General features: G+C 42.8%; 1 protein-coding gene across 1 annotated transcript; it reads left to right on the plus strand.

Annotated features, from left to right (window-relative positions):
- Nucleotides 1-8,459: 8,459 nt before the first annotated feature.
- On the plus strand, nucleotides 8,460-9,553 carry LOC137619827 (uncharacterized). The gene is made up of 3 exons (XM_068350123.1): nucleotides 8,460-8,721; nucleotides 8,853-9,362; nucleotides 9,429-9,553. Exons 1-3 carry the CDS (start codon nucleotides 8,460-8,462, stop codon nucleotides 9,551-9,553), a joined length of 897 nt encoding a protein of 298 aa, XP_068206224.1.
- Nucleotides 9,554-16,612: the final 7,059 nt, after the last annotated feature.

The raw sequence follows: 16,612 nt of genomic DNA on the forward strand, positions 1-16,612 counted from the left end.
CTTCAGCAGCCTCATTGGTTCCTAACAGACCACTCAGGGATGAGATAGGCGACAACACCACACAACAACGGTGGGTACAAAAATGACGTTTACATCTCGTTCCTATTTTGTCTGGAGAAGGGCTCTCAAGAAGGTTAGAACATCGGTCAACCTCTCAAGGACTCTAATAGCTCCACTATGGCATTGCGCAGAACGGTTTCCAAACTTTCTGCAGCTCATGATCGAGTCTCCAAGAGAACCCTCTCCATATCACAAACAACCACACTTCAACACCTAACACTAGCTATAGCTTTTCTATGATTGTACGTCAGGAAACTACACAGTACCTCCTCTCTCACAGAGGCTTTTTTGCAATAAGTTACGAAAACGTTGTCTAGATATCTGAGGAATTCTTGAGCATCAGTCTACCAGGCGGTGTAACGTCTTCTGTGGTTGGTGTCATGGGAAAGGGCCTCTCTCCCCTCAATACCTATATTCCAGCAATAGCGGAATCCTCGAGTATATGCAAGAGGAAAAGATTCTTTTTCAGTTTTAACAGGTAAAGACGACCACTCAACCTTGAGCCTTCACCTTCCTACTGTAAGGAAGGGACATACTCTCATCGCTAGACCTTTCCTTACTCATACGGACTTACAACTTGCCTTTCCCCAATCGGAATTAACATCTTCCTCTCGGAATATGGTTCAAATTCTCTGGTCATTTCACCAGGCAACAAAATTTATCCTGGTCTAAGAAGACAATGTTCCTACACATTCTGACAGCAGCCATACAATTCAAGGAACATCATGGTCTCTCTTGTGACATCATCCATTAACGAGAAGGGCGAAAGGCAATGTTCAGTTTTGTCCCCGAATATGTCGACCACACCATGTCTTCAGAGGTGGGGGATCCTACACAACTCTCCACTTAGGAACGGACGATCCAGATCATCCGTTACTGTACTCAGGGTAAGGTATGAGACTCTACCTTGAGAAAATGGCAACAGCCCACTCAGGTCCCTTCTCTAGTCATCAGCACTGGGAGAGACTAAAGGAGGATCACCAAAACATCATCCCTACTGGATTCTCAGAGTCACCAATTATACCCTTAATCCAGAGCCTTACACAACATGACGACTCACGATGTCAGGGGCATAGCTATGGCCCTGGCCCTTTTAAGCAGATTACACTGTGATGCAGGTTTCTACAAGAAAGGATGTGAATACTCCAGGTGAACTTCACAACCTTTCTCCAGCAAGACGGGACCCACAGGAACTCGATTCGATCTCTATCGGTCCTGTGGTGATAGAAAAACAGCTGGTTGTATACCACAAGCTCCTTATTGGACAAGTAGCAGAAGGTTGAGGGCACTATTACCCGGTTTTAGTCCGAGTGAATAAAAAAAAATTCACTGGGTCTTATTCTTTTCTTCATCCTCCCCTCTCTTGGGGGATGCAGCATCATTGGTTCTCTGTATAAGCTGACCTCAAAGCATTTTAGGTATACCACGCTCCCTTGTGCACCAAGTATTAAGCTAATACTGTTGTGTACTCATAGCCTGGCGAGGTGGTATTGGGAAAGTCTTGGTTACAACAGCTTTTCCTACAAGAGATTCCGAATAACTTTACCTAGGCAGTCACACTTCTGCATATCTCAACACACACCTTGCATAGGCCGCTGACCTTGCGTAGCAAAGTTCTAGGGAGGTGCAGGGACACCTTATTTTTGAATACCAACATACTCACATAAGGAGCCCGGTGTAAAGCCAAAAGCCAGATTGGCAGAGACGTTCACTCTTCATAATAGGTGAGTCACCCCTAATGAATAGTGTTGTTTGTATTCCAGTTATGCAATAAATGACAAATTTGTAGATAATTTGTATTTTCCTAACTATACAAAACTTAGCTATTTATACAAACTTGCCCGCCAGCCCTATCCCCCTGTAAGTCCTACCTTCAAGCAAAGTGAGCTCAATCACTGGTGTGTGAGTGGGAGTGGTGTCAAGCTAAACCTGCCCCCCCCCCTAACCCCGCCCCCTGCCCGCCCCGCTAACTAGCAGTGTGGGTAGTTAACCCTCGCTAGATTTTAATGGCTCGTCATTTCAGCTCCACCGAAAGTAATACCCCAAATAAATAGCTAAGGTTTGTATAGTTAGGAAAAATACAAATTATCTACGATTTTATCATTTTCCCTACTGAAAAATCTTTCATAAAGACAAGTTAAAAGTTTTTTCTCTCTCTCTCTCTCTCTCTCTCTCTCTCTCTCTCTCTCTCTCTCTCTCTCTCTCTCTCTCTCTCTCTCTCTCTCTCTCTCTCTCTTTAACCTATATATATATATATATATATATATATATATATATATATATATATATATATATATATATATATATATATATATATATATATATATATATATATATATATATAAACTGTCATATATAAACATAGCTATTAATTCCGGAAGTAGCTATAATATGATAACTTCTCTTAGAATTATTAATGAAATCTTGACTGGAGCAGAGAAAAAGAAGCACATACCTAGCAAAAAGAGATATGGTTCTTTCATATCATCAGATGATGAAGAAATGCCACGTTGGACAGAACACTTTCATGAGTTTATTAATAGGAAATTGGAAGGGAATAATTTGATTGATGTACCTGTACCTTGATGTGCTAACGAATGAAGTCAGTGTCTTTGAAGTGGAAGCTATTGTTAGAAAAAAAAATAGGAAAAGAGACGGAAAGCCCCGGGCTACGATGGAATAGCTGGTGAGATGATAATAGCTGGGAACGAAGTAACTCCCAGAATACTTACAAGAATATTTTGTAAAAGTGGCATGAAGAAACCAGATCTGATGAATGTGAGTTAAGAGTGTTGGTGAAAATGGCAGAAAAAAAGAGAGATCGAACTAATTGTAATATATAGGGTTGTGGTAGCGGATGTGGTAAAGTCCCGAAAGGGTGATCAGGAGAAATAGGATATATGGAGGAATAATTTTGTCGGGAATTTTCGAACTGATCACTCGAAAATCCCGACATTTAACTCCACCAACGTTACTTTAAATTGGAGGGAAGCCTGGGAGAACTCACAGGCGTTGAGTCGAATGACTATGGTTTAATACGAGACTGTTTTAGAGCCTAAAGAGTAACGGCCTGGTAGGGAAGGAGCGGATGTTAAAGAAATTGAGCATTTGTAATTTATGATTCAGGAATTTAATGTCATTTTATTGTACCATGACAAAAATATCCTCTGTATAACTTTAGATTCAGAGAAGCATTGGGAAACAAAAGTTTTCGTCAGAGCTGCGGAGCTCAGCTCGGTCTCTTTTGTCCAACGTCTTCAGCTCAAGTAAGTCCTATTAATTGTTGTCTCTCTCCCCCCTATTGTACCCAGGTCGGTTTCCCTATAGGTTTTACAAGTGTTTTGTAAGAATTATATCGATGTATATTTAGTTGATCCTTGTGATTGGGAATCAGTGCTATTCATTAAGTTACGCGAGAAAGCCTTGGTATGCCGTTTATCAAGGCAACTTGTTGAAATATTGATTAATTTTATTTAATTTGAGTCCGGTGTGGACTTATTTTTTTTGGCAACGCATGAGGTTATTTCGAGTCATATATTTCCTTAGTCTGTTGACCAAATGTTTTGATTATGTATTTCCCTTTCATTAAATAACTATTTGTGTAATAAAATTGTTAAAGTGGAGCTGTATTTTTTTAATTCCTGGAAGGTTTTGGGAGTCTTACCTCTTCAAGGTCTTGCTATCGACCCTTAACATCTGGCCAAGAACGTTATTAACTGTCGAAGTGAAAATCACGACAACTGGTCCTTCGAACCGGATGGCAAGTGTCTCTCAGAGCTAGAAAGGAATTCCACAGAATATGAGCTTTAGAGTAGCGTTAATAGGTCATAGTCAGCTTCCCCCAAATCTGCCGCAATGTTCGGATAGCGAGGTAGAAATTTACCGGAGGCCAGGGGGCCTAGTCAGTCAATTCCTGAATGAACAGTTAGAGTTTTGGAACAAGACATATAATTTTGTTGTTTTGTATCTAGGAGGGAACGACCTGGCGAACAAACACCCCAAAACTGTATGGGATAATTTGAGGGTCCTCATCGAACGATTGAGGAACATAACAGGGATCATTGCTATTTGTGACGCGGAGGTTAGGGAGTATCTACCCGACAACAGATTTGCAGTTAATCCATCAGAGGACGTTGGTAAGGTGAAGAACTTTATGCAAGGGCCTCAAAATATTATTCAAAGAGGCTTCAGTACGGTGTGAGACACCTGCCAATGAACTCCAGAGCCTACCCCGAGGGCAGGTTAAGGGATAGGGTCCACTTTGATCAATCAATTCGCAATGCTTTCCTCAACCGTTTGATGAGGCTGATCAGGAGAGAGAGGGAGAGACGTAACAATTAAGGTCCTCAACGTCCCGGTGTGCGATCGACCACGTGTCAGTTTTTTTATTGAGTCCCCTCTTCCTAACGTAGACGTAACTTCTTTCCTTCTTATTTTGATAACCTCCCGAAATTAAAGTAAAGTAGTCAGAATGGCGGTGGCCACGATCGTGCACATCGAGGCGTCGATGGGCCTAGTAGCAGACTTGCTTAGCGAAACGCAACGAGCGCTGATTGAGACATTCTGAGTCCGTCTATCGGAATCTAGTAACGGAACTCCAGGAAGAGGTCAGACAGCTGAGAATGCTGTACAAAAACCAGCATGTTAAACTAGAACCTAGTTTTGAAGCCCGAATCAGGCACACGCTGGGTGAAGCTACACGTGCTTCTACCCTTCTATACAACCATATAAACCAAGTGAAAAGCACTTCAATGGGGAATGTTGCTCTCCCCAGGTTGAAACCACTGCCTCTCCCCACGTTTGAAGGGGAAGTGCAGGAATATGCTTCGTATCGTGAACTCTTCACAATTCATGTTGATAGAAGAGCCGATTTAGATGATGTATCTAAATTTACCTACTAACTGGGGAGCCGCTTAGAGTAGTAAAATCTTTAAGTGTAACCGCCGCGAACTATAGAATAGCGTTAGATCTACTAGACAAACAATATGGTAACGTACATCAGACGCTCGGGATTTTGCACCGAAAATATTTGTGACGTCACTAGACCCCGTAGAGCTCAAAAGGTTCCGCTTCGAGTTAACGATCATGATTGAACAAATTAAAAGGTTGATTAAAGACAATATAGGCCAGGGCATGGTCATGAGTCTCCTAAATCAAAAACTGTCAGAGGGAAAGGTCTATAGGAAAGTGGTCGAGCATTTAAGGATATGTGATTATACGTTAGATGAGTTTTTTGACGACATAGACTTCACTATAAGAATGCTCGAAGATGATGCGTTGCAAAGAGGTGACAAACTTGAGTATGATAAAAGAAAAGACAACAGTGTAAGACCGAAATCCACACCTGTCCACAATATTTCTTGCCCATTTTGTAGCGAACGGCACCTGCCTCACGGATGTCGCCAAGTAACCGACGTAGCTGCCAGACGTCGCATTTTGCTTAAAAGGGGCCTTTGCTTTAATTGTACAAACTCAGGTCATCGTAGTGATAAATGTCCCGTCCAAAGTTCTTGCAAAATTTATAATGCAAAACACCACACCGCAATTTGCGATGATCACAATGCGGGAAGACGACCGCAATCTAACCCCAATAGTAGCAACAGTCAATTAACAACGTCCCGTCCCGTAGTAAATGCGACTCCTACACAGCACGAAACTGCCCCCCGTCCATCGAAGGTTAAAGTAGAATCTAAACCATGCAAAAGCGCAAAGATTGCACAGAAATCTGACGTAGACCTCCCATGTACCCTCTTGCCAACCGCGATGGCAGACATATATCGAAAACAAGGTAGCAAGCAAGTCCGCCTATTCCTTGACTCCGGGAGCTAAAGAAGCTTCATATCAGTGAAAATCGCGAGTCAATTAGGCCTACCGGAAGTAGGACGAGTGTCATTGAATATAGCTCCATTCGGCTCCGCGGAAATAAGTGGACAGTACAATGTAGTGAGTTGTAGGGTTGAGATGGGAAAAAGATCAGTGAGAATGAAGTTAGTGGCACACGAACACCTGGACGTCCCAATACATAACGCTGGTTATGTAAAAGTCAGACAGCATCTGTTGAGCAAGGGAGTCACGTTAGCCGATCCGGCAAACCAATCAGATATCATGAAAAATGTACACATATTAATAGGGGCTGATTAGAGAAAGTGGATAGGATCAATCTTTTCCTGACTCATAATGGTATGTCCCCATATGGGAAGGTGCTGCAGTGGCTATTCCAAGGGGAAAATGTTGAACAGGTAAGAACGCTTAGAGTGTGCAAAATCATGAACGAACCATATCAGTTTGATGTAGATGAATGGTGGCGTTTGGACCGTGTTGGCATCGCCCCATCTGAGCAATACACCGTTCGCGAGGCGGAGGCCGTGCGAAAGGTGTCGCCAAGTGTTGTGAAAAACTGAGGGATATCAGGTTAGCCTACCATTCGGGTCGGATGCTAGGCCAGATACAAACTATAGAAACGCTATAGCACAGTTAGAGTTGTTGCAAACTAAATTCAGGAAGGATAGGGAATATTTTGATCAATACCAAGGAGTAATAGATAAATATATTGAAGTGGGTTTTATATCTGAAGTGAAGGAACCCAAGGTGAAAGGTTATTATATGCCGGACTTTGGAATCAAGAAAGATAGCCGCACCACCCCCCTTAGAATAGTTTTCAATGCCTCCGCGAAATCGAAAGGTGGTAAGTCCTTGAATGAATGCCTATTGCCTGGCCCCAGTTTAGTGGAATTGCCATATCATTTAATCATAAGGTTTAGGTTGAGCAGATATGCCATGTTAGCTGATATCAGCAAAGCCTTCGCCTTACCTTCGCCTTTAAAGTCGTGGTGTTCGGCATCACGGCAAGTCCACTTTTGTTACAACAAGTGTTAAATTATCATTTCAAAGGGGAAGGTAGGCTAGATTTGGTAAAGTCTTTTTATGTTGATAATTATCTAGCCACTTTCGAGAATCTGGAGAGCATGAGGCAGGAGCATGAGTCTGTTAATAACATCTTAACAGGGGCGGGTATGCCTTTAGAAGGGTTAGCATCTAATCACTTGGCCTTTGATAGCGAGAAAGAGTGAAGAGAGCCTATGAGTGTGAACGTGCTTGGGTTGCGATAGACCCGAGACATAGACCGATTGTGTGTGAAAGAAAGTAAAAAAAATCTGTGAGTTGGGGGAGGGATGGGTTCCTACGAAGCGTAGGGTACTTTCCCTGTTGGTCTCAATTTACGATCTGATAGGTTTGATAAACCCATTGTTTGTAAGAGGTAAACTTTTCCTCCAACAATTATGGGAGAATGACGTGGGTTGGGATGATGTGTTGAAAGGACAAAAGGCTAGAGAAGGGAGTGAGTTGTTGTTTGATCTGAAAGCGGTGAGCGAAATCACTTTTCCAAGATCAATAGGTAGGAAAGGTTTAGAACTGCAAATATTCACTGATGCCAGTAGTAAGGCATACGGCGCAGTAGCATATACCAGGGACGACTGCAATCAGGTAAACATAATAACAAGTAAGATGAGGAAAACCGAAGGGAATGAACAAATTGACAATTCCAAAGCTTGAATTGCTAGCATTGTTGCTAGGCAGCAGATTAGCTAAGACCCTCAAGGAGCTGATAGAACCACGAGAGGTAGTCATATGGACAGACAGTAAGGTCACGTTGGCATGGGTAGCATCTCCCGAGGCCAAGGACCACAAGAATGTTTTTAAATCTAACAGAGTGGCGGAGATTGTTTTTCTTCACCAGGTTTGTCAATTGAATTTGATGCATGTCCCCAGTAAACAGAACCCTGCTGATATCCTGTCCAGAGGTGCAACGATGCAACAACTGCTAGATAACTCCCTGTGGAGGAACGGTCTAGAATTCCTCAGAACCACGGGAAAGCCTGTTCCTGGCAAGGAAGAAGATCCAACCCAAGAAAAAACAACAGTCGCGGCAGTGCAGGAATTAAGAGAGGAAATGAATCCTTCCCCTCCCGGCGAGATATGGGAAATTCTGCAAAGGGAAGCAGATTTCCAATTCTTGTTGAGAGTTGTTTGAGTAATCAAAAGGTTTACAAATGGCATCCGTTCAGTATTGTTGTCCAACTAGAGCAAAAACCTTATTAGCCTACAGTTTATGCTTACTTAGAGGGCGGAGTCAGACCCCATCGTGAAGTTGCTAATTTTGTCAGACAATTGAATCTAGTCTTAATAGATAGTCTTATTTGTATTATGGGACGAGTGTCCTAAGTAGAAGGAACTGATCAGTTAATTCTCTTGCCAGGCAAAGGGCATTTAGTCAGGATGTATTTAAGTTATTTACATCGGTTACGTTTGCATTGTGGGGTGAATACACTAATGGGTATCTTTCGACAGAAATATTGGGTGGCGGGTGTACGTTCCATTGCGAAGCGAACCATGCGACAATGTCCCGAATGTGTGCAGGCCTTCCAACCTCTAATGAGAGAGCCACCGCCGCCCCCCCCCTACTGAAGGAAAGGATCACTCTCACAAAACCCTTTACCGCAGTCGTAGTGGACCACACAGCAGCCATACAGACTGAGACGCGGTCCGGTTACATACTGATCGTAACATGCATGGCTAGTAGAGCCATGTACCTTGATTTCTGCCCCTCCCTGGAAGCGGAAGAATTCGTGTTGGCACTAAGGCGGTTTAGTGCCACACAAGGTGCCCCGTAGCTCATCATGTCCGATAACCATCAGACTTTCAAAACTGCCAGCCACCTCCTTCAAGGACTCTACGAAGAAGATGAAGTCCAGCAATTCTTGAGGAAAACTGGCATAAAGTGGCCATTTCAGACGCCCGTGCACCTTGGGAAGGTGGGTTCTTCGAGCGTCTGATAAGGGTAACGAAACGGACCCTCCAGATAGCCCTCGGAAAGAAGTACTTACCGGACGCCCACGTACTAACCCTTGTGAAAGAAGCAGAATCAGTGGTGAATAATCGGCCGCTTATGTACAGCGGCGACGAGCACGAAGATGACGTCCTCAACCCATCCCATTTGCTAAGGGGACACCAAGTCCACCTCATGGCACCGATCTTGCCAGACGACCACCTCAACGCAACCTTCACCTCTCGGAGGCTACGTGATCGCTACCTAAAACTGACAGATTACTTAAAGGCCTTCAGAGAGCGGTGGAGAAGGGAATACTTGAGTGCCTTGAGAGCCCAGCACGACTCTCAGTCTGGGGAACCCTCCAAGCTGCACCCTGGAGACGTCGTGCTGGTTAAACAAGAGAATCAAAAGAGAGCTACGTGGCCTCTTGGACGTGTTGTGGAGACGTATCCTGACGACGACGGAATCGTGCGTTCGGCCAAAGTGTTGTTCGAGGGTGTCGAGTCACTGCGAGCTGTTAGCCACCTGGTTCCCCTAGAAATAGCCCTCTCTGAGGATGATGATGGAGAAGACGACGGCGACGACGGAGATGACGGAGAAAAGGGCGCGTACAGTTCGACAGCAGGAATGCCAGGGATCATTGAGATGTCTGGGGATAACTAGGAAATGGCTCCGGCTACGACAACTCAACAACCAGCCACAGGAACCGTCGACAACGTCGATGAAGGTGAGAACTATGCAGTTAGTGGGAGAATTGAAAATGAAACAGAATCGAAGCAGACGGACGCACAAGGACGTTCCTCACGCCCATTGAGAAGGGCTGCCGCCGAAGCAGCAAGAACTGATGGACAGTCTGCTGAGAAGTGACGATATATAAGGCGTTGCGTCAAACAGTGAGTGAAAAGGGGGAGTGTCCTATCTGGTAGGTAGGGAGGGTGGAGAAACATTGTAAGGTGTGCATGAATATACGGAAGTTGGAAGTGCGTTGGGTGTGGAGAACGGGGACGGGATGGTCTCTCGTACTTACAGAACGAGCGTTGTACAGAACCAGGCCCCTCCCTCTTGTACTCCGTAATAGCCTATATGTAGCAGTGCTATAAGAGTATTTCGATTAATGTGAATAAATGCAAAATGCCTTGTGATCGAATCTGTTTATGTATCGATTAATGTGAGTAAAGGCAGATTGACTTATGTATTGTGTGAATACATTTCAATTGCTATTTTCTTATTTGTCTTACGCCCATTGCCTAATTGCCTCTCCATTTGAATTGTTATGTATACATTTCTATTGCTAATTTTTTTGCTATTTTCTGATTTGTCTCAGGCCCATTGCCTAATTGCCTTCACATTTGAATTATGTATGCATTTCTATTACTATTTTTTGCTATTTTCTGATTTGTCTTAGGCCCATTGCCTAATTGCTTTGCCATTTGAATTGTCTGTATTATGTATGAGTACATTTCTACTGCTATTTTCTGCGGTTTTCATACATGAATGAAAAGCTGATTTGTCTTAGGACCATTGCCTAATGGCCTTTCCATTTGACTCCTTATATGTATTATTTGCAAGTGCATTTCTATTGCTATTTTTGCAACATTATGATTTGTCTTAGGACCATTGCCTCATTTGAACTGTCGTATAGGTACATTTGGATTATTATTTTGTGTACACCTGTAAGAGTTAATGGCCCCGGGGTAACATTGCTGTATGCTGTATATTGTGTGTACTCTGTTCGAGTCGTTGCGGAGCGCTACGCAGCGAGCCTAACCGAGTCTTGGAGTAGTTACAACGCGCCCCCCCCCCCCCTTCCACCCCCGAGTCCAGTCTTGCCCAATTGACCGACATTTAATCGCTCCTTTATTTTGGGGAGTGGAGGATGTCGGGAATTTTTGAACTGATCACTCGAAAATCCTGCCAATTAACTCCACCAATGTTATGTTAAATTGGAGGGAAGCCTGGGAGAACTCGCGGGCGTTGAGTCGAATGAATATGGATTAATACGAGACTGTTTTAGAGCCTAAAGAGTAACCGCCTGGTAGGGAAGGAGCGGATGTTAAAGAAATTGAGCATTTGTAATTTATGATTCAGGAATTTAATGTCATTTTATTGTACCATGACAAAAATATCCTATGAATAAGTTTAGATTCAGAGAAGCGCGGGAAACAAAAGTTTTCGTCAGAGCTGCGGAGCTCAGCTCGGTCTCTTTTGTCCAACGTCCTCAGCTCAAGTAAGTCCTATTAATTGTTGTCTCTCTCCCCACTATTGTACCCATGTCGTTTTCCCTATAGGTTTTACAAGTGTTTTGTAAAAATTATATCTATGTATATTTAGTTGATCCTTGTGATTGGGGATCAGTGCTATTCATTAAATTACGTGAGAAAGCCTTGGTATGATGTCGGGAATTTTCGAACTGATCACTCGAAAATCCCGCCATTTAACTCCACCAACGTTACGTTAAATTGGAGGGAAGGCTGGGAGAACTTGTGGGCGTTGAGTCGAATGACTATGGTTTAATACGAGACTGTTTTAGAGCCTAAAGAGTAACCGCCTGGTAGGGAAAGAGCGGATATTAAAGAAATTGAGCATTTGTAATTCATGATTCAGGAATTTAATGTCATTTTATTGTACCATGACGAAAATATCCTCTGTATAAGTTTAGATTCAGAGAAGCGCGGGAAACAAAAGTTTTCGTCAGAGCTGCGGAGCTCAGCTCGGTCTCTTTTGTCCAACGTCCTCAGCTTTAATTGTTGTCTCTCTCCCCACTATTGTACCCAGGTCGTTTTCCCTATTGGTTTTACAAGTGTTTTGTAAGAACTGTATCTATGTATATTTAGTTGATCCTTGTGATTGGGGATCATTGCTATTCATTAAATTACGTGAGAAAGCCTTGGTATGCCGTTTACCATGGCAACTTATTGAAATATTAATTAATTTACTTAATTTGAGTCCGGTGGGAACTTATTTTTTTTGGCAACGCATGAGGTTATTTCGAGTCATATATTTCATTATTATGTTGAGTAAATGTTTTGATTATGTTTTTCTCTTTCATTATTAACTATTTTTTTGTAATAAAATTGTTAAAGTGTAGCTGTATTTTGTTGATTCCTGAAAGGTTTTGGAAGTCTTACCTCTTCATGGTCTTGCTATCGGCCCTTAACATCGGGCCAAGAACGTTATTACCTGTTGAAGTGAAAATCACGACAAATTTGATTATTATACCGGAAGCTGATGAAGATCTGGGAGTGCCTATAAATGAATTAAGTGTGTTTGAAGTCGAAGCTATACTAAAAAACTAAAGAGATTGAAAGCCCAGGATATGATGGAATAACTGCTGAAATGATACTGGCTTAAAATGAAGTGACTCCCAGAATATTTACAAGATTACTCGGTAGAATGTGGCATAAGGAGGCAAAACCTGATGTATGGGACCCAGGATTGCTGGTGAAAATATAAAAAAGGACACCTAAGTGATTACAATAATTACAGAGGCATAACACTAACGTCAGTTGTTATGAAAATATATAGTATGCTTATTCTCAAGACACTGGAGAGTCAGGTTGATGAAAAGCTGAGAGATGAAAAAGCTGGATTTAAAAAAGGTAGAAGTCACACTAAACATATTTTCATTCAAAGACATGCTGTACAGCAACGCGTAAAATATAGAGATAACATTAGAAGGAATTTGGGGACTATGGAAAAGCCTTTGATAGTATACATCAACCAATTTTGTGGAGAGTCCTACGTTATTATGGAATTCCTCTTTAATATGTATATTTGATTAGGTCTGTTCAGGAGCATAGCAAGTGCAAATTTAATGTTAATAGATTCTTATCACATGAATTGCCTGTGAACAGCGGAGTACTCCAAGGGAATGTGTTGTCACCTATGTTGTTTATCCTCCTAATGGATTTTGCATGGGTTGAACAGCGGAGATAGTGGAAAAGGATTGGAATGGGTTGGTGATAGGAATTTAGTTGACTAAGAGTATGCTGATGATGCAGTCCTTGTTAGCAGGAAAACCACAGTTTTGGCAATGCTTGCTTACAAAAAGGCATGAAATACCACATGAGGTTGGGCGGAATGTAAATAGAAGAAAGACAGCGATAAGGATAAATGAGTATGCAATGGAAGATGAAATATTGGAAGGAGAGAGGATTAATTAGGCAGAATCTTTTAAGCCTTTAGAAACAATGATCTCCGATAAAAGGTCTTTAGATTTAGAATTTAGTGAAAGACTGAAAAAAGCAAATCAGACAATGGCTAGGTTAAGTAAAACTTGGAAATCGAATTACCTGAAATTATATATGAAAATCATATTATATAACAGTTTAGTGAGATCGGTATTACTCTATGGACATGAGTCATGGTAAAAGAGTGAAACAATCTCCAATAGATTTAGTAGATTTGAAAACAAAGCCCTCAGAAGGATATTGGTTGTTAGATGGGAAGTCAGTATTATAAATAAGAATACAAGAGATATTACTCGAGTGCTCTGGATAGAATCATGATTAGGGATATATGGAGATGGTTTAGGCATGCTCTTCGCACTCCCCAGAGAGATTAGGACTCTAAACGTTCCACCGGGCTCGACAAGGCATTCGGAGAGCTAAAAGACCCAGACCTACATGGCTGAAGACTAAGAAGAGCAAAGTAGAGGATGATGAATAGAGAAGTATTGAATAAAAAGCTCAAGATACAGATGACTAGTGAGATCTAACCGAGGCCCTTCATGTCAATGGGCGTAGGAGGAGAAAATTGTATATATATATATATATATATATAATATATATATATATATATATATATATATATATATTTCTAAAGTGCTTGAATACATGTTACTTAAACAACTAATTAGCCACTTAGAAGCAGACACCCAGTCTGTTTACAGAAAATTATACTTTAGAGAGAGAGACATCTGTTGTGTTGTAAATGGTGATGAAAACAAATGTGATATTTTAAAATTACTTGATGTAAGTGCTGTTTTTGATACAGTAATGAAATGACTGCTGATTACTGATGTATGGTCTAACTGTACTAAATATTAATCCTCTGAATACCTTAAAGACTACTTGGTTGACAGAAATTACTGTGTTTAAATTGGAAACTTGTATTTATCATATCAACCTTGAAACGGAGTAGTACCTCCGAGGAGTACACCGGGCCCCAACTTATTCTGTATCCATACTATTGGTCTCTTGAAAATACTACTGTGACAAGCCAAGGGAAGGTTGTGACTTAAAGACAGGATGAAAGCAACTGAGTATTCTTATTATACAACACTACTTTGTATACAAAAACACAATGCAACAGGAAATTTCCTGTTCAAACCGACACCGTATCGGTTAACAGTTAATGGTAAGAAAAACTTGCATGTTATTTCAGGTTCTTTTTAGTGCAAGGGGAGAGTGAAGATACAAGCATAATATATAAACAAAATGAAGTGACGTTACAATGTACGATCGTGTGACAAACGGTTGGTACATGGCTCCTCCCTTAAAAATGACATGCTGTACATGTTAAATAGGGTGCCATGATCTAGAGAGGCAAAGTATAGGTGGATCATCTGGCAGGAGATAACCAGGTTTAAGACGATCAATGGAGACCCAGTCTTCTTTGCCACGAATGTTTAGTAGGATTTTTTCGGACTGTGTCGGATCACAAGGAAAGGGCCCGTGTAAGGGGGTGTTAGCGGTGTCTATCTAGTATCGCTGTGCAGGAACACACGCGTTGCAGAGTGCAAGTCTATCGGTATGTGATGCTTTGCTGGGGGCTTGTAAGTTTGGTGGCATGGAGTAAATATTCCCACAACGTGACTTATGCGCTGGAGATCGTTGGAGCAGGTTGTAGAAGGAAAAAATTCAGCAGGGACATCCAACGGGTCACCATACACCATTTCAGCTGCCAAGACATCGAGGGCTTCTTTAGGAGTGATCCTTAGTCCCAGGAGGACCCAAGGAAGCTGAGTAAACCAGTTGAAATCCTTGCTGCGGGACATCAAAGATGTTTCGAGGGTGCGATGAAAACGTTCAACAATTCCATTGGCAGCGGGGTTGTAGGCCATTGTCTGATGTAGGGTGATACCCAGGAGATTCGTTAATGATATCCCCAATTGAGAGGTGAAGGTGGTAAACCAGACAGAAGTAATATGCTCAGGAATACCAAATCTTGCAATCCATCCTGAGAGTATGGCAGATGTACCTGAAGCAGACGTTGCAGTGTCCATTGGAATGGCTTCAGGTCAATGAGTGGAGAGGTCGATGACGGTAAACAGGTAACAATATCTTTGTGATGTGCATAAGGGGCCTAGAGCGTCGACATGAATGTGTATGAAACAACACTGAGGTTGAGGAAAGGTGCCCACTCTTGAATCCATGTGTCGATGTACTTTGGAAGTTTGATAAGAAGTACAGGCGCGGACCCAATCCTTAGCATCTTTAGAAATGCCGTGCCAAATGAACTTCGTCTTCAGTAACTGTGCAGTAGAATAGCACGAAGGATTTGAAAGGCCGTGAATGAAATCAAACACCTGCCAGCGCATGGGAGCAGAAATCCAAGGTCACGGTTTACCAGTACTGACGTCACAGAGGAGGGTGGTGTTAGGGTCTTTGAGTGGGAAGTCTTCCCAACAGAGGGACGTGAAGGATGTCCTACATGCTTGATACTCCGGATCCTGTCGTTAGGCTTCAGCTGAGGCGTTGTAATCCAACTCCAGTTGAATGGTGGCCAACGTGTTTCTTGACAAGTCATTGGCAACCAGACTCCTTTTCCCAGGGACGTATTGAAGGGTGCAATTTTATTCAGCCACGGTGTAGACATGTCGGCATTGACGGGCAGACCAGGCGTCAGACGGTTGAGTGAAGGCGTGCACCAGAGGTATGTGGTCTATGCGAATTACGTAGGGCGCACCTTGTAAGAAATGGCGAAAGTGACGGACAGCCAAGTGCACCGCCAGCAATTCGCGATCAAAGGTGGAATGACCAGATCGACCTTGGACAGTTTTCTGCTGAAGAAGGCCAATGGGAGGATGAAGCAGTTGACCACCTGCTCGAGTACTGCACCAATAGCTACGTCACTGGCATCGGTGGAGAGAAGGAGAGGGGCATGTGGGATAGAAAAAATGAGAGCCGCAGCGTTTGATAGGGTCTTCCTTGCATTGCAGAAGCTGCTTCTTGAAGGGAACCCCACTTCAGGTCCTTTGGTTTGCTTGTGAGGGAGGCGTAGAGGGGAGCAAGAGTGTCGACAATGGCTGCAGAAAACGGTGATAATAGTTGATCATGCCCAAGAATTCCTGCAGAGCTTTGATGGTTTTGAGCACAGGGAAGTCCTGAACGGCTGCTACCTTCTCAGGGAGGGGATGGACTCCTTCAGGAGTGATGTGGTGCCCTAAGAACAACACTTCGTTGGCACCAAAGGTACACTTGTCATACCGGACTACAAGGCCATTTATTTGCAGGCGGTGGTCAAGCATGATGCGCGGGAGGCCACCGCCACGAGCGATGGCCTACTTAGACGTTTTTGTGGCCACTAACAATCCTTGGCACATTTCTTCGTGGTTGCCACGAGTCTGTTGTGGTAGTAGCAAAACTGTGCGTGTGGGAAGAAGTAAGTATTTCTAGAAGTCGTTGTTTGAGACATGAGCGAGTGGTGTGGGGTGGGTGGGTTTGCTGCCGCTTCAGCACGTCACGGGGTAGGCGTGTATGTTCTACGGCATTTGCGTCA

This window comes from Palaemon carinicauda, chromosome 26 (genome assembly GCF_036898095.1).
Source record: "Palaemon carinicauda isolate YSFRI2023 chromosome 26, ASM3689809v2, whole genome shotgun sequence".
NCBI classification, from domain to species: domain Eukaryota; kingdom Metazoa; phylum Arthropoda; class Malacostraca; order Decapoda; family Palaemonidae; genus Palaemon; species Palaemon carinicauda.